General features: G+C 40.2%; 3 protein-coding genes across 3 annotated transcripts; 1 reads left to right on the top strand and 2 right to left on the bottom strand.

The window, feature by feature from the left end:
- Window positions 1-229: 229 nt before the first annotated feature.
- insl3 (insulin-like 3 (Leydig cell)) lies at window positions 230-1,107 on the bottom strand (the record flags this gene model as incomplete). The annotated part of the gene is made up of 2 exons (XM_083674863.1): window positions 230-525; window positions 918-1,107. The coding sequence occupies 2 exons, from the start codon at window positions 1,105-1,107 to the stop codon at window positions 230-232; spliced, it is 486 nt and encodes a 161-aa protein (XP_083530989.1).
- A 2,501-nt stretch (window positions 1,108-3,608) lies between these two features.
- Window positions 3,609-6,302, bottom strand: LOC310808046 (potassium voltage-gated channel subfamily V member 2; the record flags this gene model as incomplete). Its single annotated transcript, XM_083674743.1, has 2 exons — window positions 3,609-3,935; window positions 4,980-6,302. The coding sequence occupies 2 exons, from the start codon at window positions 6,300-6,302 to the stop codon at window positions 3,609-3,611; spliced, it is 1,650 nt and encodes a 549-aa protein (XP_083530869.1).
- A 2,856-nt stretch (window positions 6,303-9,158) lies between these two features.
- Window positions 9,159-12,182, top strand: rps28 (ribosomal protein S28). The gene is made up of 4 exons (XM_083680999.1): window positions 9,159-9,227; window positions 9,508-9,555; window positions 10,582-10,707; window positions 12,062-12,182. The coding sequence occupies exons 1-3, from the start codon at window positions 9,189-9,191 to the stop codon at window positions 10,702-10,704; spliced, it is 210 nt and encodes a 69-aa protein (XP_083537125.1). The 5' UTR covers window positions 9,159-9,188; the 3' UTR covers window positions 10,705-10,707; window positions 12,062-12,182.
- The last annotated feature ends 10,422 nt before the right edge of the window (window positions 12,183-22,604 follow it).

Below are 22,604 nucleotides of genomic sequence, written 5' to 3'. Positions count from 1 at the left end.
AAATGAACACACAAGTTATGGTATCAAGAAAACAACATGCACATTTTAGTCAAGAAACTAAGTATGACTGGATTAGCTATATTGTACTGCGAAAATGCAAAAGCAAACATCCCAATAAAATGAAATTACCCTGATGTTTACCCCATTTAATAATTTTAATGGCTAACCACATTCCATGATACATTAGGTGCCTCAATTTACTTGTGAAATGTATCTCTCAACCTTTAGTTTAGCAATACTGGACTAGCTCATTCATGGTGCAGCCAGAGCGGCAGCACACCCCAGCCAGTCCTACATCACGGCGGGTACGAGAGGACACTGTGTATCCCTGAGAGGCGTTGGAGGGCTCCATCTCCCCCGGAACCTTTGGAGGCGTGCTGCTGGGGAACCCTGAAGTGGCCTGGTACTCATTGGTCAGCCTCTCTGTGGGGTTCTGGTTCTCTCTCCTTCTCAAGACATCTCCTTCAGTCTCTGGGGATCTCAGGTTGGCAAACTGGTTGCTGTTCAGCCAGTCCATGATGGCCCCTGGAATGAGAAAAAAAATTCAACTGTCATTTCTGATTTGGAGAGATGCCATATGTCTAGATCTGACAGTGTCAAAAAGATTTCTGAAAAGTGCTGGCACTCAAAACTTAGGGTTTTTTAATTTTAGTTGGACTGCTAGAGGCCTACTCAGTCCATATAATATGAAGTATATATAAAGTAAAGAGATTCTGGACAGCAACTTGATCCCTTCAAAGATGTTTTAAGCATTTCGGAGCAAGCTCCTTCGTCAAAGCATCATCTTGAAGGACCTTACTAATAAAGCACATAAAACAGCTAATAAAACATCAATTTGCCATCTAGAATCTCTTTTATATTTATTAAGTGGTAAAAAGAACTTCTAACTTCTAAGCTTTTGGGAGAATGGTACTTACTATGGGGGTTAGTGCGATGTTGTTGTCCAAACTCCAAAGCATTCCGCTTCAGCCTGGAACTCCCACATGATGAGACTACCATGCGGACAAACTCTCGCCCACACAGCTTCACCCGGGTGTCCTGACCCTGGGTCCCATACACCCCAACCATGAGAACAACCATGAGAGACACAAGCCACTTGGCACCCATGATGTTGCCACAAAGTCAAGCAGCAAAGAGATGGAGATTTGAGGAGAGGTGAGGAGAGGTGAGGACGGATGCGATGTGTGGCTATTTGTGAGGTCCTCTTGGAGGCTTATATACAGTAGAAGCCCCATGCCAGGCCTGGATTCTTGTGAGGACCTGTTCAGCCTTGGCCAAAGAAAAGCATGTCCTGGTCTTGAGATCAACATTGTGGTGTCAAGTCCCCTCAAGGCTGGAACTCTCTTTTGAGATAAATACTTGTCATATGGTGATCTATGACATGGGGGACTCCAAATTGGAGTTAATGGTGCTAGCATGAGTAAAATGCTAGTTCCATGTGATCTGATATATTCATTCAGATAACTCGCACATTGATATAAAAAGCATTTCTATTGAAGACGACTCCAAAACCAAAACATGACCCACACATGAACTTCAAGTAAAATAGATTGTCTATCTATACCTCTTACACTATGTACGATTGTATATCTAATCCTATTGTGCACATCATATGTAGTTATAGCACATGTCTTAGCTTAGCTTCTTCATACATCTGAACCTTTATTCCAAAATAATTCATGTTAGTTTTCATGTGATTAAATAACTTCCTTGGAGATATACTTTGTTTACCAACTGTACTAATATGTAACTACTTATCTTGACCTATCTTGAAGGGTTGAAGCTAATTGAGCCAGGATGCAGAGGCAAAACAGAGTGTCAAGGATAATGACAGCCATGGGCATGCATACACATTAATTAGAAAGATTTATAGTTCAAACATGAAATACGCAACATTTGGCATTGAGCTATTAGGCTGTAGCTTCATGCTTTGTCAAACTGCCTTTCAAGTTTAACATGTAGATGGATTCAAAATGTGTTGTTTAAAATGGCAAAACCAAGTCTCTGTTGACATATCACATACTGTAGATAGATACTTTCACATAGAGTATTGCCTGTATTCAATCACTGCATAGCAGTGTCCCGCATGGAAATAGTTCATACTTAATTTAGGAACCATCATTCCAGGCGTGTCCAGCCGAACCATCATTCCAGGCGTGTCAGTGCATTTCAGCACTGACAGTGATCCTGGCTGAGAAGTCATCCAGAACACGCAACAGGGCTGCCGATTTCTATATTGTGAATATAAATACAGTATTGTGTATATTGTCGACATCTAAATGTGAACTCCTACCAAACAAGATACAGTTGTGCAAATCAAACACACTTGCAGTGCAGAAAAGTCATCTCATCTTATCTGCAAAGATTGAATGCCTGCATATGCGTGGTTAGCCTTGGGTCTGTCCCCTCTCACTCTTCACTGTTCTTGCTGTGATGCAGGTGAAGGCCTAAGGTTGACACCAAAAGCCCCTGCCATGCAACTGTCAAAAGCCCTCAGTATCTCTTAGCTTTGAAAACACGTTTAGAACATGTTGAACAGACCATTGAAACCATCACTGTGCATTGGTAGTCTAGTCTTATCCTTAAATCCTATTAGACAGCTAGTTGGCTTCTTGTCCTGTATGAAACTGATGTCTGGCAGCTTGTGAGCTTGGACTTCCTATCAATACTCAGTTTGTACAAGTAAGAACAAACTACTTCCGGTTTTTCAACCAATGATATAACCTTAAATATGGCTGTGTCAAACATATTACAAAGAGAGAGCAGCAAAGATTGTATTTCTCTTTTTATAGACAAAAACGTTTCCTTCTGCAGTTGACATTCTCCAGTATATTTCGCTTTCTCTGTATCGTATGACCACTAACTGGATACATTACTTTATTTGCTTGAATATACTCATGCAATAAATAACCAATGTAGTTATTAATATAAAAATATATGAACATATTTACGACGTCTATGGTTGAGGGATTGATACTTGCTCTTATGTAAATTTGGTTCACACCATTACACTGGTGGCACATTACCATAAATGTAACAAAAAAAGGGAACCATACAAAGAAGTTCCATCTTATATATCTATTTACAAGTTCAGTATGGAGAATAAAAACACCATGTTTCTTAAAGATAATAGTGTCACATTTAGGGTAGAGTCACTTTTGATTTTGACAGTAATTAACAGTAACTACTTTTAAATAAAGATTTTTTTTAAAATAGCCTCTGACATAAATTCTATTAATATATTAAATATTAATTTTAAGAATTTACTGAAAATGAAACAGATTGTACTGTTCAAAGTATCATCCAGTCAATAGCTTAAAAGCCAAATTATTTTCCTTTTACCATACATAAATCATGAACCGCTCATCCTGGCATGAATGCAGCAGGTGCTATTCTTCGAAAAAAGGAGATCGCAACAGGGGGGGTGAGGAGTCATCCATAGCGTGCTACATTCTAAAGCTGAAGCTTACAGCTTATCTCCCCTTGGCTCAGCCTCCATTTCCCCTCAACGTTAACTTTCCTAGGTCCTCAAGCTCAGAATAGTTGGAGGCAGATGGGTTTCCAGTCAAAGGGCTAAAAAGGCATTTAAGGTTAGTGAGGTTGAAAGCTCACTCATTGCCTGGGTGGCTAGCAAGGTTAGCATGCCTGTAAGGCTGATACCCGGGTGCATCTTCATCTGAGTCCTCTGGCTGTGCTTCGAAGCAGTTGTCGAACTTTCTGCGCAGGCGTTTCTTGAGCTGCAGGGTACGCTGCACATTGGTTTGGGTGTACTCTTGGGCCTTGAGCTTGGCGTAATAGTCTGAGAACTTGTTGAAGAGTATGGAAATGGGCATGCCATTAAGAATGATGCCAAAGGAGATGCAGCAAAATGCCACACAGCGGCCCAGATAGGAGATGGGCACCACGTCACCATAGCCCACAGTGGAGATACTCACCTATGGTAGAAGGAAGGAAATGATGTTGTGTTATTCAAAAATAATACTTCCATCAAAGCCATACCCTCATCAATCATGTGAGTAATCCAAGTATAGTTAGATGAAGGAAAACAAACCCATAACCATACACAGTATTTCCTCAAATCTCTCACCCTTACTCTTGCTTCTGAGCACTGTAAACATAAAAATGTTTAACCCGTCATATATAACATTGTTCACACAGTACTTGAGGGTAAGCCATGAGGCTGGCCTTTACTCCCAGAGGTCATTGATTGTATTGTGATGTATTGTGACAGCACTAATCATGTACTACTGTATATCTCATGCAAGCAAACTCTTCTGGGAATAACAAGGACAAATTCAACTTCCTGGAATCCAGGAACATTTCCAACTCTTCCAATCACTGTAGATGGCTTGAAATGAAAGGCATTACATGGTATAAGACCAGATTAGACACATACAAGTTAACAGCTGCCTGAGGATAAAGCCTAATGTCCTAAACCAGAGAGGAAGACACACAGACGATGACGATAAACACAATGGAGTGCCCCATGTAAAGAGAGGCAAATAAAACATATACGATCTGCTGCATTACATACACTGTTATCATACTCAGCAATACAAGAAATGTCAGGAAAATGTGTCAGGATAATGAGTCGAGCAGTTTATGTTGAGCAATTTATGTTATTACAATAATAATAGAATAGGGACTGTTCACAAACTGCTCAACTTTATATGCTATGTACTGTTATGTACTGATTACCTAATGACTATGTACCAACATGTTAATACAATGTTGTTACTACAATAATTCCAATGTTACTACACATGTATAGGGGCAACTTCATGTAAAGTGTTACTGAACAGAAGTGTATGCATAAATATTGATGTCTTGTTTTTAAACAAGCCAGAATGTCATATCATATATTATTGGAAATAAACTAAAACTAAAAGTATGTGGTAAAACATATTGATTAACGGAAACTATCTAGGGTATACTGTTTACAGAGAAACAATACATTTAGTGGGTTGAGGTTTACTCACCGCTGCCCACCACCAGGCATCGGGTATGCTGCTGAATGGGGTGCCAGGCTTGTCCACCTCCACAGAGTGCATGAGAGCAGAGAAAGTGAAAATGCCCATGGCAATGAACAGAAACAGGCAGCACACCTGCTCCGAGCACTGCCGGATTGTGAAGCCAAATGCCCGCATGCCTGTGGAGTGGCGAGCCAGCTTGAGGATACGAAAGATGCGCATGAGCTTGACCACCTTGAGCACCTTGCTGACCTTGCTGACCCTGGCCATGGTCTTCAGGTCCTCCTGAACACTGAGGTCCTCTGCATCTGTGAACATCTCTGTGATGATCTGGAGGAAGTAGGGCATGACAGCCACCAGGTCCACAAAGTTGAGGGCGCTCTTCAGGAAATGTTTGATGTCGCAGGTGGTGAGCAAACGCAGGAAGTACTCCAGGGTGAAGAAGAGGATGGAGCAGATCTCCACGCACTCCATGTAAGTCTTGCCATAGATTGTGTACATTTTCAGCTCTTTCACTGTGTTGAGGGTCATGGCGACGATGGAGATGAGGACAAAGAGGCTGGAGAACACAGCGAAGGCCTTGGCTGACAATGAAGAGTATGGATTCTCCATAAGATCCCAGAGGGCCTTACGAAACCCCCCCAGGAACATGGTTTTGAAGCCTTCCTCATCATGCACAGGCTTGATCTCATCTATCAGCTCCTGGTTGACCTTCAGATGGTCTTTGATCTCATCAACCTTTTCCTCAAACAGGATACGGCAACACCTTGGGGTGTCCCTCATGCGTAGCCCCCAAAATTCCATCTCCTCTTCAAAGTTTATGGGACACAGACTCTCCATCACCCACATGACATTGCTGGAATAGAAATGGAAGATGTAGTGGAAGAACGTGGGGTCTCGGTCAAAGAAAAACTCATTGTTGCGGACCGTGTAGTCGTCACAAAGTGTCAAACGTTTGACAGGATCAGTGCAGAGGGCCAAAATGCCAATCCTGGTTTTGGGGTAGCGAAGAACCAGGTGCTTTGGGATGTGAAAAACCTTCCCACCAACATTGATGTTAACTATGTTTGATTGCCTTGGGTTCAGGTGTCGTTTCTCTTTCTCATCCTTTTTCTCAGACCCTTTATTCTTTGGGCCCTCTGGCTGAGGGGCTGGACTGTCCAGGTGGTCCATAGATGTCCATGCTTTCACAGAGCTGTCCTGCGCAAAGGGAAAGGCACTCTCTTGTTCGTCAATGTCAATGCTCTTGGAGAAGCTGTTCAGTTTCACGCTGGCAAACAGACTGGAGCGGCGCTTTTTCAGTTTTTTTATATTACTCCTTTGGGCATCCATTGCGATGACTGCTCAGAGGGCAAGGAATATGATGAGCAGTGAGACCTGAATAAAGCTCCACCAAAGAAAAGTCAAAGATGAGCCAGTAAATTAATGAAAATAACTCCAATATTCCACAAGACTTCCATTCAAATAGCTTTTCCTTCTCCCAGAAATTCAGCTTTCTGGAGGGAGAGAAAAAGCTTCCGTGTTTGATTCAGCGTGCGAGAAAGATCAAGAGCATGAGAATCCTCCTAACTGATTCTCTAATCCTATTGCTGTTCTTGCTGTCCAAACGGGAGTTAAAAATACTGTCCGTGAGGATTAGTGTTGTGATTTAAGGATTTGGTTTTGGGAGAGGAGGAAAGGCAGAGGAGAGACAGCAGTCGTCCATTTGTGACAGGGCTATTAAAGGCTTACAGGTACATGCAGTTCAAACCGGACAGAAACAAATCGGTAAAAATCAACCTCATGTATGGCTTGACATCCATTATGTGAAGTAAATAATAAAAAATAAACACGGTATAAACAGATGGGGCAACCCATCTGCATCTGTTTGCCCCTTGATGCATCTATCCCATATAGCAGGCTTATTCAACTGGCCAGATCCGGCCGCCCATACATGTATACTGGCCCTGTTGATCAATTTTGGATATTACTAAACATCTGCAAAAAAATCCCCGCAAAAATCCGATATTTGGTGGCAAAATGAGCCCGAGATTAATTTCCTCCAATAGGAAAAGCGGTTATTCCCTGTAGTCCCGCCCATTGAGTACTGTCAATCAATATCACCAAGGTAGCCTACCAGTTTAAAGCCAGTCAGCGTTCGCTCGACAGTCATCGACGTTGAATTTTGCAACGCTGCGAGACTGATCAGAGGCAGGCTTTTCAGTCTGTGTGCGAAGATTTGGACTGAGCATGTCAATCGAGAACAATTCCCAAACAGGAGAAGGTTGTCATGTTTTCTTCTGACTATGTTTGCATCAACGTACACGTGAATCCAGCATGATTGTCACATGAACGTTATTAAAACGAACACCCGTTCCTTCCTGAAAAATGAACACCTTCATCATTGCCTGAAAATTGTCCTGACTTCAAATGAATCGAAATTTTCTGCTCTTGCCTAATCAAAGTAGTGCAAGTTCCGTCAATAGAAGGTAACTGAAGAAGATAACTGTGTGAGCTGGCTTCATAGTAAGTGAGAATGTTATTCAAAAGAAAGAAAAGTATAAACTTAATATAGGTCAATGCAAAATAAATAATAATAATATAATATTATAATAATATATTATAATAATATACACATCATTTATTGTATTAATTAAAGGTACTTTATACTAATATAGTGGTGTTTGTGTGTTGTTTTGCAAGTGTATAGGCCTACAGTTTGCATGTATGTGGAAAATGTCTGGCCCCCTTGCCAATAACATTTTGAAAATCTGAAAAAAAAATCTAAAAACGTCATTATGTCATTATGGGGTATTGTGTGTGGATTGATGGCAAAAAATACATTTAATCCATTTTAAATTCAGTCTATAACACAACAAAATGTGGAAAAAGTGTCTTTCCGAAGCCACTGTAGCTTTTGTAAGGTAATTCATGCAGTAGTTAGCAAAGTCTGAGTGGTTTACAAGTCAATTTCTGCTGTTTTAAATCTATTTCTTCCACATTGGGAGGTCACTTAATAAGTAATGGTATATTATTGAATATTGGTCCATTACTAACAAATAAACAAGAAATTAACCAAAGCTTAATGAACCAAAATGTAAGTGTGACATCATATTTTTGAACTTCTGTGCTGTGCCAGTGGCCGTATTGGGTTTTATGTCCAAAAGAGCGAGAGAGATCATTGCTTAATGTGTCTGAGACCAGCTCAACAGCTTGATCTGATAGGCCAGATCACATAACATTCTTGCCAATGCATTGCTGTTGTCCAATACTAGAGTCATTTGGCAGCTACACGTTAGAAGGTAGATTTAGACTAGAGGATGTTGGATCACACATTACAAGTTGCCCCTACACCTGTGTAGTAACTTTGTAATTACACTAGTAACAACACTGTTATTACACAGGTGGAACAACCACACAACCCCTATGCTATGTAATAACCTGTGTAACAACATGTTAATACAATAATACAATTACTACAATAATAACAGCCTTACTAAACAGGTATGGGGCAACTTAATGTAACGTGTTACCGAGGGTTGATTGTGGGAAAGTGGTTGCAAAAACAAGCAGGACATATACTATTTTCATATCTGTGTGGCACGGAACTCTCTTTAATCACCATACTGTATATTTCAAAGGTGCAATATTTATTCGTTTTTCAGCCAAATGGCTGGACAGCACATATTATGAAGTTGAGAGATGGGGCTGGAGAAATGTGACCACTTTCAATTTCATAGACAGAGCTCTGGATGGACGCAAGGACTAACAGTTCATGATAGTTTTTCCTTGGCTTGCTTTTTGGGGGTCTATGATTGGGTGTTAGTTGATATTGTTTGTATTGTATTTGTATTAAGCACTTTGAGACAATTGTCTTTGTAAAAAGCGCTATACAAATACATTTGACATAAAAGTACTTTTTTATTTATGTATTTATTTGACAAATAATGCAGCAAAACAACCTTAACCCGTTGTTACACTAACGCCCCTCCCCCACACCTCCCGAACCTCAGCAGTTCGAGTCGGGATGGCCCAGAATACCGGAAACGGAAATATAATTTTTTTTAAATATATTTTTAACTGAATTAGCTTTGTTTTCTACTTAAGGGCATATCTTATTTACCCTAGTATACATATAAAGTAAATTAATTTGTAAGAATTCAAAAATATTTTGGATTGCAGTCTGAATATATAGCGTACCCGCACCACGTGACTTCCTTTCCGGACTAACCTAACAATATGGACGCCAGCCGCGTGCAGCCGATCAAGCTCGCCAGAGTAAGAAAATTAAATACTGTGTGAATTAACTACTCTAAATGGATTGAGAATTTCTTTAGTATTCCGTGTTGCATATGTTCACATTTTCATGAACCTAATGCAACGTGTTTAGCTGTCTTGAACGGTGCCTTAGGCCTTCTCATTCTCGTGGTGGCGTGCGCATGTTAGCCAGCCAGCACACTAGCTTCAATAATATTTGTTTGTTTTTACATGTATCTCACTTGCAGCCTTGCAAATGTGACATCCAGCATTCTAAATCTTTATCTATTAAAATGTTCAGGTCACCAAGGTGCTCGGAAGAACCGGTTCCCAGGGACAGTGTACCCAGGTATGCTATTCGTGTTGGCAATGTCCTCTTAACTGCCTATGTGGTGTTCTACCAATGCCAGGCTAAAATGTGTTCATTGTGTAGATGATCATCTACGAAGGCAAATAATCCAAACCAGATGTCTATCACAATCTGTTAAAGTTATTCAGACGTTTTCCCTTGAAGTATGGACAAATTAGCGTGACTAAATCAATGGAGGCCAGAGAAAAAAGTGGTTAAGCATATAGCATCCCAAATAATTAGCGCTAGCTTACTACTGTAACTCTCATTAGGCTACCTGACAGGCACACATTCTCGTTGAACTCTCGTTTCTTCTCGAAGGGGGACAAAACAGGTGAGATGGGTATTGATTTTGAGACGTTACGTGTAGTATTTTCATATTCTAGTATACGCTTTTCATATAAACACTTAATTTGTGTTAAGACACTTCTCACAGATCGTATCTTTGTGAAATGTCAACGGAGCGTTTTCAAAGCATTTTACGTTAATTCAGCTCGTCATATTTATTTAGCATTTTGTGAACCGCGGAAACGACTTTGAAGACGACCACCACCACAACATGTACATTTTCAATAGTTGCTGCTAGTCAGCAGCACCGCTCTGTCAACAGTGCTCGGTGCTTATCAGATGTAGTAGGTTACGAAATTAGACGTTTGGAATAAAATGTCAATTATAGGTTAGAGAAATACCCCACTGAATGATTCACAACACTAGTGCTCATATTGATATTAGTGAAATCATCACCAACGGGCGTCTTCGCTCACTCTGGGGAGAGTGGGTGGGACACTCTACACCCTATCTATCTAGCCATGCTAAAAAAAAAAGTATTAGTTATTGCACAGGCCAGAGATGGCACGTTATTCATGTTATTAATTGCGGAAAGCAGTCATATGGGCCTCTGTACTGCTATACTGAGATTAGGTGTATTCATTTAATAGGCCACACCTCAGAAATAATGTAGCCCTTGGATTTGTTGCAAGGCTTATTGTATGCATTGGGTTATGTACCATGTTTGTCTCTTTAAAGGTCCGCGTTGAGTTCATGGATGACAGCAACCGCTCCATCATCAGAAACGTGAAGGGGCCAGTCAGAGAGGGTGATGTGTTGACCCTTCTAGAATCTGAAAGAGAAGCCAGGAGGCTGCGATAGAAGGTGATTGCCTCTGTCCAATGTCCCTTATCTCTTACAGAAAAGTCTAAAACTTTAAAACTCAAGATATGTGCATAAGGGCAGTATTTTCAGAGCATGTAGAGATGAAAATGTTTTTTCACCGGCCTATTTACAACAGTGGCCATACGCTGTGCAGCAGTAAGTCATCTTTGCTCATGCTGGCTTGTCTCCACCATACTTTAGCAAAGAATGATATTATTGTATGTTGTGATATTTAAGTAGTATAGTAAACATTTTCTTATTCATCACCCAACCATAGACATGTCATGCCACCAAACTCAGTCTGTGCAGTCAAAGCATAAATTTTCTTTAAGCCACCACAAACTGTAAAAATACTACTACCCACCCGAAGGTACAGTTAAAAAAAAAAGCTAACAAACGAAGGTCCTTGCCAAAACCTTGGTGATGCATGCTACCAATCAATGGTGTTTCAAGGAACCATCATTTTCATGTAATAACATTAGAAAAGTAATGGCATGGGGAGACTACAAAGAGCTGCCATCTACTCTTATTCATGCTCTCCATTGGATTGTCATGTTTGTATCTAGGTCTCTGCTTATTTATAGATTTGTGGTACATCTGCAAATGGTTAAGTGTCTTCGGAAAGTATTCAGACCACTTTACCTTTTCCATATTTTGTTATACTCAATTTAAAATTGATTAAATTAAAAGAATTTGCCATAAATCCCCACACAGTACCCCAGAATGACGAAGCGAAAACATGTTTTTAGAAATTTCAGTAAATTTATTAAAATTGCATGAGTGCATGAGTATTCAGACCCTTTGCTATGACACTCTTAAAATGAGCTAAAATGCAAAAATGTCATCAACAAATCACTCAATAAATTGAATTGAGTCCATCTTAATGCAAGGATAATAGTTCATGTAATTTTGGAATTAATATCTTTGTTTTTATTGGGTCTCTGATTTGCATAGGGGTCAATTACACACTGTAGATTAGGATGTCACTACCAACTCAGCAAATTTCATAATTCTCAATCCTGACAAACTTCCCAGTTCTTGCCGGTGACAAACATACCCATAACTTGATGCAGCTACCACTATTCTTCACATGAGAGATGGTGCACATCCTTGCATGTGCTGGATTTTCACTAAACTCAATGCTTTGTAGTAAAACCAAATAAACAAATTTCCAGCCACTTTCTTTGCTGTATCACCTGAATTCATTGTCATTCTGGGGTATTGTGTATGGATTGATGGCAAATTATTTTAATTCAATCCATTTTAAATTGAGTCTATAACAACAAAATGTGGAAAAAGTGAAGGGGTTTGAATACTTTCTAATGCACTAATTCATTCCTGTCTTTCCTTGCAGTGCCCGGTGCAGATGTGATGCCAAACCAGCGCTTGTGGAGCAGATGCATGCCCTGCAATGGCCCACGTATCACTTGTGCAATGTTTTTGAAATAAAATTGGTTATTTGGTGGTCAAATCAATGGCTGATTTGTATGCAGATCTTTTCAACTGAAATGTAAAATGCTGTTATTAGCAGGGATGTAATTCGGGTAAATCCCATTAACATACAATTATGTAAACATTTGTGATTTTTACCAGTCTCACATTTACTGACACTTTCTACCACTACATCACTGGTTAAGTGTACCTGGCCTTCTGTGGGTTGTCATTTTGACAGGAAGTGTGTACAATGGAGACAATTTACTATATATAGTACATTGTCAAATTGAGTTAAAACCTTTCTACCTAGATGATGAACTACAAATACATATTGAATAGAGTGCTGGGTTAGCCTTTGGGGAAGTTCACATGGTGCAGACAAAATTGGTCTCAGAAATAAATTCAGTCATTTAGATTTTTCTACTTTTGCGCTATGATTCAGTCTGTCTGTTGTATGTCACATGCTTTATCTCTGACACCACTGGGACAATTTTGATGAAACTTTGGTGAATGGTCAGTCTTGCCATACGGACATGACATTTTCGAAAGAATTTTGAGGTGATGCCGATTCATCATTAAACATGTCATCATAGGGTGCAAAGTGGAGAGCTAGGAGTGTAGCCTAATAGATATGGAGTGACGTTTCACAGCTCTATTGGGGTATGGAAGTGGGGTTTCTAATGTGTTTTCCAGTGGCATACAATCGTCTCTTAACTGATGCAGTTGATTGATGGTGATGACCGCTAACTATTTTGATAATGACACCCCAAAAAGTTTATTGAAACATAAAAAGAACAACAGTAGCTAATGTCAAAAGTGGCCAGCTATTTGTAGTGCCATCACTACCATATCCCAGTAGGGCCTTGGCTTCAGATTTCTGGGATTTTAATGCTTCCGGCATGAGTACCTATTTTGAGAAATCAATGCAAAGCTGTAAGAAGCTAGACTGATAAACTGGTCAAATAAGCACTACAGGTTCCTAACCCTAACCCTAGCTATGAATGCAGCTGTAGGAGTGTAGCCTGATGTAGTAGGCCTATAGCCTAATTAATTTAGGAATATTTTGTGAGTGACATCATGCTGTTATGCAGCATAATTTAATACTGACACTTGGCCTAGGGCCTATGTCAATACGAAAACCAGAGTTGTCTAACCTAGGTTAATTGCCAGCCACATTTATAACCAAATAATTTGGCTGTGCAGACATGTCCTATTGGTGAAATTTGGGTTTGAAGTAAAGGCGTCTTATATAAATAGAGTAAGTAAGATAGTAGCCTAATGGCGCCCAAATTTTTTTTTTCTCTTTGGTCACAGAAGGTGATCGCACCAAGAGAAAACCCCTCCCTGTGCGCAGAATGACAGTGAAAACAGGTTTTTTGAAATTTCAGTGAATTTATTAAAATTGAAATACAGAAATACCTCATGTACAGAAGTATTCAGATCCTTTGCTATCCTTTGCTATGACACATTAGCTAAAATGACAATGTTAACTGCTATCACATTAAGGTATAGAAACAAAGTTACTGTTCATATCTCCAGAAAATCTAACTATTTAATGTACCAAAAGGGTTATTCAAGGGATGACTATCGAAACAATGAAATATGAGACAGGTACAATTTGTCATTATGTTAATATTGTTAATTGCCTGCGGCAAACATATCCACCATAACTGGATGTGTCTCAGTGTCCCGTAGTTGCTATTAACTTTCACCAGACTAGACGCAGGTTCTATTTTTGAACTTGACCTTATACCCATGGTCATAGCCAAATCTAGAGTTTCACTGCCCCAGAATGCAAGGTCAAACACTTCACTGTTACCATCATATTTACTTTATGGCAGTATTATACGATAAGAGAATACCCCAAACCTAAAGCTATCTGTGACAATCCTGTGATGATGCAATATCAAATTAATATTGTTGGGTTACACTATGTCCAGTAGAGGGTAGCATCATTCCAGGGCTGAGCGTCTTCGGTGTCGTCGGCTCGAGAGAGAGAATAGAGAGCCGAAGTCGGCTCCGCCCCTTTTATTTTTGGTACCAGAAGTGCATGTCTGTCCTCTCAATTCCTCATTAGCTGGACTTCCAACCTGTATAACAAGGGATTGGTTCAAATCACGCTCCCGGGCCAATAACACGTTGTGGCCTTAATGAGAGCTCTTCGCGGGTTACTAACTCCTAACCTTTTTGCTGTATACTTATATCAGACATAACGCTTGTTCACTGCGTTATGTGTGATACAAGTGTACAACAAAAGGTTAGGAGTCAGTAACCGGCGAAGAGCTCTCATAAACTACATTTCACTGGAGGTCGCGTCGCTCCGGTGCTGAGTCTCCGCACGCACTAGACACTTGTTCATCATGACCCTCTCTCCAACATGCTTAATCATCGCCAAATATTAAGTTGTGATCAGCTGCATACATCTAGTAATTAGCTGCATACATCTAGCCATGCAGGAGTGAAGGCCCAGCACACAGACTTCCCCATTTATTCTGGATAGACTGATAACAGTGGGTATGTCGAACGACAGATGTGAAAGAGCGACTAGCGGCTGAAACTGAGGTGACTGATATTCAACACTGATACAATTAAGAATATAACTCAGCACTTGCCGGCTTTGATCACACAATTAATTTGTAATATTTATAATAATAACATTGTATATATTGTTATTTTAGACCCGAATAATATTATTTCACGTTAATAAATATCACATCAGCTTCGGTGATCGACGTCTTCTGTGCGCCAATGTTTTGTCTTGGAATATGTACTTGGTATAGTGCTATTTCTGTACACAGTTTTGTACCCTTAACCTTTTTACGAAACAATAATATCCTTGGTTGCTTTCCAAGGTTGACCAATAATTAATAACACAAGGGAAGTTTCGAACAGTGAAATATTTAACTGAAATCATTGATTTGATTGACAGCCTTTGCCAAGCTATGCACAGACTTTAAAGTGGGTCCAATAACACATGGGTATCATTTGGCAGATATCGTGCACTGTCATTCATTTCTCAGAACCCGGGCGGTTAAAAAACAAGGGGTAAACATTCTGTTTTAATTACCAAGATTATCCCATTTTGCAGTGACCATGTTGATTGTGAGGTTTTGATTAATCAAACCACATATCAGTGCTAGATGGACTTGCAGTGTCGGACATAAGCTGTTGTGTTTCTGCATGTGTGCGTGATTCAAAGAGGCAGAGAGGCAAAAATCGGTGAGTCCGCTCACCTAGAATACCCCTGACCAGTAACAACATGTTTGTATACAAATCGATTGTCAGATATGACACTCCATTTTAGAAAGCACTTTTTGGCACCAAAACAGCATTTTGCGAAATAAATATTTCTTTCAAGGGATCTCATTCCCTGATCGCTACCGATTAAACATAGTTATTACAACTATTATGAAGCCCTTAGAAAGCTTGAATGTTACAGACTGCACCTTTAAAATAAAAATACACAAGTCAAATAAAACATTGTTGTGGTGTCGCAGTTTGTAGGGGCTTAAACCAGGGGATATCAATTCACAGTGACTAAAAGGGGGTAAACTGATAACCTACCAGCAATAGTCATAAACAAATCTCGATCATATTTAACATACCAATGACTTGGAAGAGCAGGCTGGCAGTTGACACCAGAGCGACAGAGATTCCAAGCATGTTACTCAACAGGCTTCTACTCAACAACAACATCTTCAAAAGGGGTGAAAACAACAAGGTGGTGACTTGCTCTCTCATCACTCTACACCTCTCCTTTGGGTGTAATATCTCTCTCTCTCTCTCTCTCTCTCTCTCTCTCTCTCTCTCTCTCTCTCTCTCTCTCTCTCTCTCTCTCTCGCCACTCCCTGTCTGTTTACAAGCCTCCAAGGCTGCATACCGAGCAATGAGAAAAACAAGCAGGGTGATTGTGGGTAAATCTGGCTGCTGGGGATGTCAGTAGTCAACAACACCGTGCCAACCCTGTCCCAGTAGGGGAAAACATTATGTAGTGAGGTAATGTTAGGTAAAGGTACTTATGTCATGATGTAATGTATATCACAATAAAATGTTGATGTGTGTTGCTCTACTTGACTCTGTATTTCAGAACTCTTTCAGGGCCACAGCCATTGATTTATCAAAGCTCTTTGATTGACCAGAGAGTCCACATACTTGGTTATTAAGGTCAGGAAAGGACAAATACCAGCAGACACATGGCTCTGAGGACCACACCTCCAAGTGGGAGCCAACCCTCACCTGAAAAGGTGGCCAGGTATATCATGTGACAAACAAGAATTTTCACCCCTCTGGAGGGCGTCTTCAACATATTCCTCAGTATTTAAGTGCTTTTTCCATTTTATTGTTTGACTTATTGTATCACAAGTCACACAGACCTCAAAGTGACAAGGTTCAAATCAGAAGTGATCATTATAAGGAGATTAAATACATATTAGATGTAAGACTACCTACATTACACTGATAGATCGCTAAAGCTTATTGTACCCCACGATGAAATCGGGGAGGGGACTATGAATTGGTCTCTGTCCGTTCATATGTCACATGCTTTATCTAAGACACTGGCCCAATTTTTATGAAACTTGCCATAGAAATCCATTGTTAGGAGTTTCAAGGTGACACCAATTCATCTTGTGAAAGTACGGTTAAAGAGATAGGTGGTTATCAATAAAAATGTCATAATAGCACCCAAAGAGGAGAGTACAACCCTTTTCAGACCACAACTTTTGGCCAATTGACTGTTCAAATAATAATTAATTTGAAAATCAAATAAGCACTTCAAGCTCCGGTAACTTTTTAGCCCACCTCAAATTCGCAGACTTAAAATAAATGCAAAGCTGTAAGAAACAAGACTGCCCAGCAAACATTTGACAGGCCAGAGGCTTCTGGTTGAATGTGAAAGAGGGCAGACATGTCTGGGGGAGGCTTTCGCTACTTTAGGTCAAATTAATTCTTATTCCGATTTTTCAACCCTAAAGTTGAACTAAAAGTTATATTTCTAATTTGAAGTTAAATACCCATTATCATATTTTTTGAGGAGATCTTAATTGTGTAACTAACCCCTTACTAGATTGCTTGAGTCCTAGATCTCAATCACAATCAATGATGTCTAAAGCTTTCAGTACTTTTATGCAACAAAATGGTTGTGTTGACCCTAGCGTCAACCACACATACTCCAGAATAAACCATTTTTTCATTGACCAGTCTCTCATGAGGACAGTGGAAAAATGTAACTACTTGGCCATGGTCATTTCGGACCACGAGCCTGTCCTTCTAGACTTCAACTTATCCAAGTATCAGAGGGATGGCCACCCTGGAGGCTCAACCCTTTACTTCTATCAGATTGCAAGTTTTGTAAATTTATCTCAGACTCTATTGATTCCTTTTTAAGTACAAATAAAACAGATTCTACCTCCGCCTCCCTTTTATGGGAGACACTTACAGTTTTTTGCAGAGGACAGATTATTTCATATTCTGCTTCCTCCAACAGTAGTAATATCTAAATTTGAAAATCTGAGCAACTCAATCTCAGACATAGACCGTGAGTATGCTTCTACTCTAGATCCTCAGTTGTATAAAAAAAACACCCGGACCAGTTTGATTTACTAGCAACTTCTAAAGCTGAATATCTATCTTTAAGGGCAAAGGGCTCCTACTATGAATATGGTAAAAGGGCCAGTCGACTATTAGCCCACCAATTGAAACGACAGGCTGCTACCCACGTTATTCCACAAATAAGGGATGGCTCTGGCACTTTGCATTCTACTCCAGCATATATTAATGAAGCATTAGGGTCCTTTTACTCATCCCTTTACACATCAGAAGCCCCTGTGAACACTCAGGATACAACAAATTTCTTGGCTGGTTTAGTCACTCCCACTATTGATCCAACTGATTCTGCGAATTTAGATAGACCTCTTTAGTTGGGTGAACTATTGGATGCACTTAAGCTAATGCAAAAAAGCAAGGCTCCCGGCCCTGATGGCTAACCAACAGAATTTTCTGCTAAATTAGCCCCCCTTCTTCTCTCCGTTGTGTAGATAGTAAACTTCTAGCTAAGACCCTCTCTGTCCATTTAGAGAAGATTCTACGGGTATCATTGCTGAAGAACAGACTAGGTTTATTCAGAGGCACCACTCTTTTTCGAAACTAAGGAAACTTTTCAATATTATCTATTCCCCAGCAACATCTAAATCCCCAGAGGACATGGTTGCACTTGATGCTGAAAAGCATTCGACAGAATAGAGTGGAACTACTTATTTTCAGTTTTGGAGAAATTTGGATTTGGCGAAAAATGTTTTTTCCTGTTTACTATACACCTCTCCCCAAACATGTGTCTGTACCAATAACTTCAGATCTGCTTACTTCCCCTTGACACGTGGTACCCGCCAGGGTTCGTCCTTTATCTCCCCTCCTGTTCACTCTTGCGATCGAGCCCCTTTCTATTGCATTAAAAACAGCGTGGTGGCATTACATTTCAGCTTTCATTATATGCCGATGATCTTTTAGTAGTTACTGATCTATCTCAGTAACTGGCATACCCAACATAATAGCCCTCCTTCAGAGGTTTGGAACCTTTTCTGGATATAAGGAAACTTTTCTGGTTATATTAACTACCAGAAAAGGGAGTTGTATCAAATTAACGACAGCGCCATGCAAATTCATAGCTTTGAGATTCTCAACACCAAATACAATCTCCCACAACACAGTCTTTTTTGTTATTTTCAGATTAGGCACTGTGTCCAAAGCAAGTTTCCTGAGTTCCCCCAGATCAGAATCAGAATCAGAATCAGAATTATTTTATTTTGTCAAGTATATTTGCACATACAGGAAATTGACTTGGTGAGGTTGGTGCATGGACATAAAAAACAAATAGCAAATATTGAAAAGAAATTTACAAAATAGCAAAATATTAACAAAATAGCAATAACAAATTTACAAATTGACAAAAAAAAGAGCAGCAAAACATGCCTAACATACTGCCATGGGAAAACATTTTTACATTCCTACCTGACCAAAAAGGTCTGATTTCATGTCTGTACCGAGATGTAAGCAGCCTTGACGGCTCATCCCTTATTAGGACTAGAAATAGAAGGGAGGCTGAGCTGGGTACTACATTTGGGGACGAGTGATGGGACGGAGCAATAGATAGAGTGAACACCTCTTCTTCCTGTGCCCGATTGGGACTTATTCAATTTAAAGTTCTCCATAGAATACACTTTAGTAAATCTAGATTGGCAGAGATCTGCCCAGATGTGGAGGATAGGTGTGATCGCTGTGGCCAATCACCTGCCAATCTCACTCACATGTGTTGGTCATGCACAAAATTAACTAGCTTCTGGACCTCTGTATTTGAAACCTTATCAAGGGTGGTGTCAGTTCATCTTGAACCCTCAGCTCACATAGCTGTCTTTGGAGTTCGAGAGGACTTTGATACTCTCTCTACATCCAAAGATACAGATATTGTTGCTTTTGCTACCCTGTTGGCAAAGTGCAGAATTTTGCTTTGTTGGAAATCCCCTGACTCTCCCTCGGCAACTAAGGTGGAAAAAGATCAATGATGTTATGTATAGTATTTTCTTAAACTTGAGAAGATCAAATTCACACTTAAAGGTTTGACAAAAAAATAATTTCCCAGTGGCAACCTTTTATTTCTTATTTTGAAAGTCTACCGACTCTCCCACCAGAGATTCCACTATATACTATTTGAGATTCTCACATCTAACAAAGACTGATGTAGCCTAGGCCTATAGCCTCTGTTTGAGTCATCCAAATTACCCTATAACTGTGTGTGTGTGTGTGTGTGTGTGTGTGTGTGTGTGTGTGTGTGTGTGTGTGTGTGTGTGTGTGTGTGTGTGTGTGCGTGTGTGTGTGAGTGTGAGAGAGAGACATAAGGGAAATGGGGTGGGTGTAAAGGGTGGGTATAAGGGTGGGCACTGTTAGATTGTTCTAGGGCTGAAAAGGAAAAACAAATCTGTACTGCATTCTTTTGCAATAAAAATATGTTCAAAAACAGACTGGATGCCGAAATATCGTTCTATATGCGTCTGTGCTGGCCGGGCTCCTATTTGGCCCTAATGTCAACATTCAGAATGCGTCTTTGAAAAGGCTCTACTTACAAAACATTGAATTTTAACAATATGAACAATATGATGACATATCGATGTATTTAGACATATGTTAAAATTAGATACATACTGTAAATATACCCCCAAAATGGGTTAAACGTATTTAATGGACATGTCTACAGGGAACTACTTATCAACATGCATGGCGCATTATAACTTCCTGTCAGGTGGCACAACTTTGCTGAACATAAGACTTGCATCTGTTAAATGTGAAGCACAACAAAGAGGTATAAGATTGTCTAACTGCTTTCTATGGTAGATAAGCAGTTATGTTATGTCCCAAAACCCAAAATTGGACGAAATATAATTTGATTTAAAAAACGTGCATCTACTAGGTGAAATCCTAATCGAAGCATGAGATGTGCATGATGCAGCAGATCAATAATATGTGTTTGCCTTTTGTTACGACCAAGCCCGTGGTCACAACAAAAAGGGGAGTCCACACATGATCAAGGTTTAAAGTAATATATTTATTAACTTAAAGGATAAACAATATAAGAACGTAAGGTGAAATCTGTATAATCAGTAGTGTGTGTAGTGTATGGATAAATGGAATGTGTGTTGTGGGATGTTGTATGATGTTAACCGTTATGGAAAATACATTGATAGAACTGTTTGAAGAACATACACTTTCATATGACTGATACAACTTGTGTAATACTGTGATTACATTTTCTCCTTTATTACCACACCTCTAAAGTTCTATAGCCATTGTTCTGAGAAACACCATATGATTACCATATGGATAGCTGTGGTTTCGGAGGGAGTGGTGGAAGAGAGAGAGAAAAAAAGGACAGACACATCTTGCCGACAGGAAGGTGGATAGATGTGAAATGTTGAACGCCGATTGATCAATAAGAAAGTCTCCCCATTGTTCTTTCTCTCCCGCTACCTCTTGTGTAAGCACAAGCCCGCCAGGTGATAGACTTTGTGGCACCCACCATTTGTTGTTTCATCTCTATAAAAGACAACCTTGAGAATCGCCTCTTCAGACTTGAGCTAAATCGTCCCTCAGATTTACACTGGGCTGCTGTTAGGCTTTTGTCTCTTGTTTGCAAGCAATAATAAATACTGGACTCAGATATTGTGGCTACTCAGGACTTTATTTCTTGAATCTCATTTCTGAAGAGCTAAAGTACAGAGTGGTAAATTCTAGTGATGGCAGTTTGACACTGAAGCTTCGATACGTGCTTCAAACACTGAACAACAATTCCATCGAAGCACTGCTTCAAAGCTTGCTTTGGTGCGAAAAAAATCACGTGACATATGACGTCCGAAGCAGCAACTGCTTCGTTGCCTGAATGAATCACCTGACTGGTTCGCGGTCCAATCAGGTGATTCACTGGCACTGCCTCGTCTCGATTCTGACAGGTGATAGGTTGCGACAGTTTTGAATTTGAGTGCCTCAACACTTTATAACCGCTCTAAACAATGCACAATTTGTGGATTGTCGTAGTAGGTGCGTTGTTGCTGTTGAGTTGTTGGTATTGCGTTTGTATTCTCTGAGTGTTCTTCTTGTAATCTTTGAGTGTTCCCCATCCCACATAATCACCCGCTGCCATAGTTACACAAACACACCCAACCTATGCCATATTTTCCCCAGCACTCTCTCCTCAATAACACAATACACACATTCATCAATCTTTATTTGTAAATAGAACATGATATTCAGTCTTAGTGTGTGTGTGCATCAAAGAATTTCATCAAAGCAAAGATACTGTAGCGAACGGCGGGGTAGAGCAGCTTGTCTTAAGCGGGTATCGAACTCGCAATCTTTCGCTTACAAACCGGCCGCGCTAGCCACAACACCAAGAGCGATAACTCCCTTGGCGGAATTGCTAACGGGCCTTTCACAGGGTCGTTACAATACTTTAAATCCAAGGGTGATCAAAGCAAAGATGCTTCAGAACAAAAGATCTTTTCTACAAAAGTAAAGTAGTTTCTCCAACACTGCTCATTGCGGTGTGTGTGTGTGTGTGTGTGTGTGTGTGTGTGTGTGTGTGTGTTCGTGCGTGCGTGCGTGCGTGTAATTAAAAGCCTCCTGTCCACCAACTAGCCTGCCTAATTTGCCAGGAGAGGTCACTGTAACTGAAGCTTCGAGTAATGAACCCATTTTCGAAACAATTGGCTCAAGTGGTTCAGTGCTTCACAAAAGCTTCATTTGCCCATCACTAGTAAATTCTAGACTTCCACCACAGAAACCAACCTGCCCGTGGGAGAAAAGAGAGCCAAAATGGCCGATGGGGTTCACCATATAAAGCCTGTAGGCCACACCTGCACAGGTGAACCACATTTGCCAATGACCCTCCCAGCTCCGCCCACACTGGCTCCCTGAACCAG

The sequence above is a fragment of the Argentina silus genome (assembly GCF_951799395.1).
Source record: "Argentina silus genome assembly, chromosome: 1".
NCBI lineage: Eukaryota > Metazoa > Chordata > Actinopteri > Argentiniformes > Argentinidae > Argentina > Argentina silus.
This window is presented reverse-complemented; position numbering and strand designations above follow the sequence as displayed.

Coding starts and splice junctions, on each gene's coding strand:
- rps28 (XM_083680999.1), top strand. CDS start 9,189: ATGGACGCCAGCCGCGTGCAGCCGATCAAGCTCGCCAGA. Junction 9,228..9,507: donor AGCCGATCAAGCTCGCCAGA/GTAAGAAAATTA, acceptor TAAAATGTTCAG/GTCACCAAGGTGCTCGGAAG. Junction 9,556..10,581: donor CCCAGGGACAGTGTACCCAG/GTATGCTATTCG, acceptor GTCTCTTTAAAG/GTCCGCGTTGAGTTCATGGA.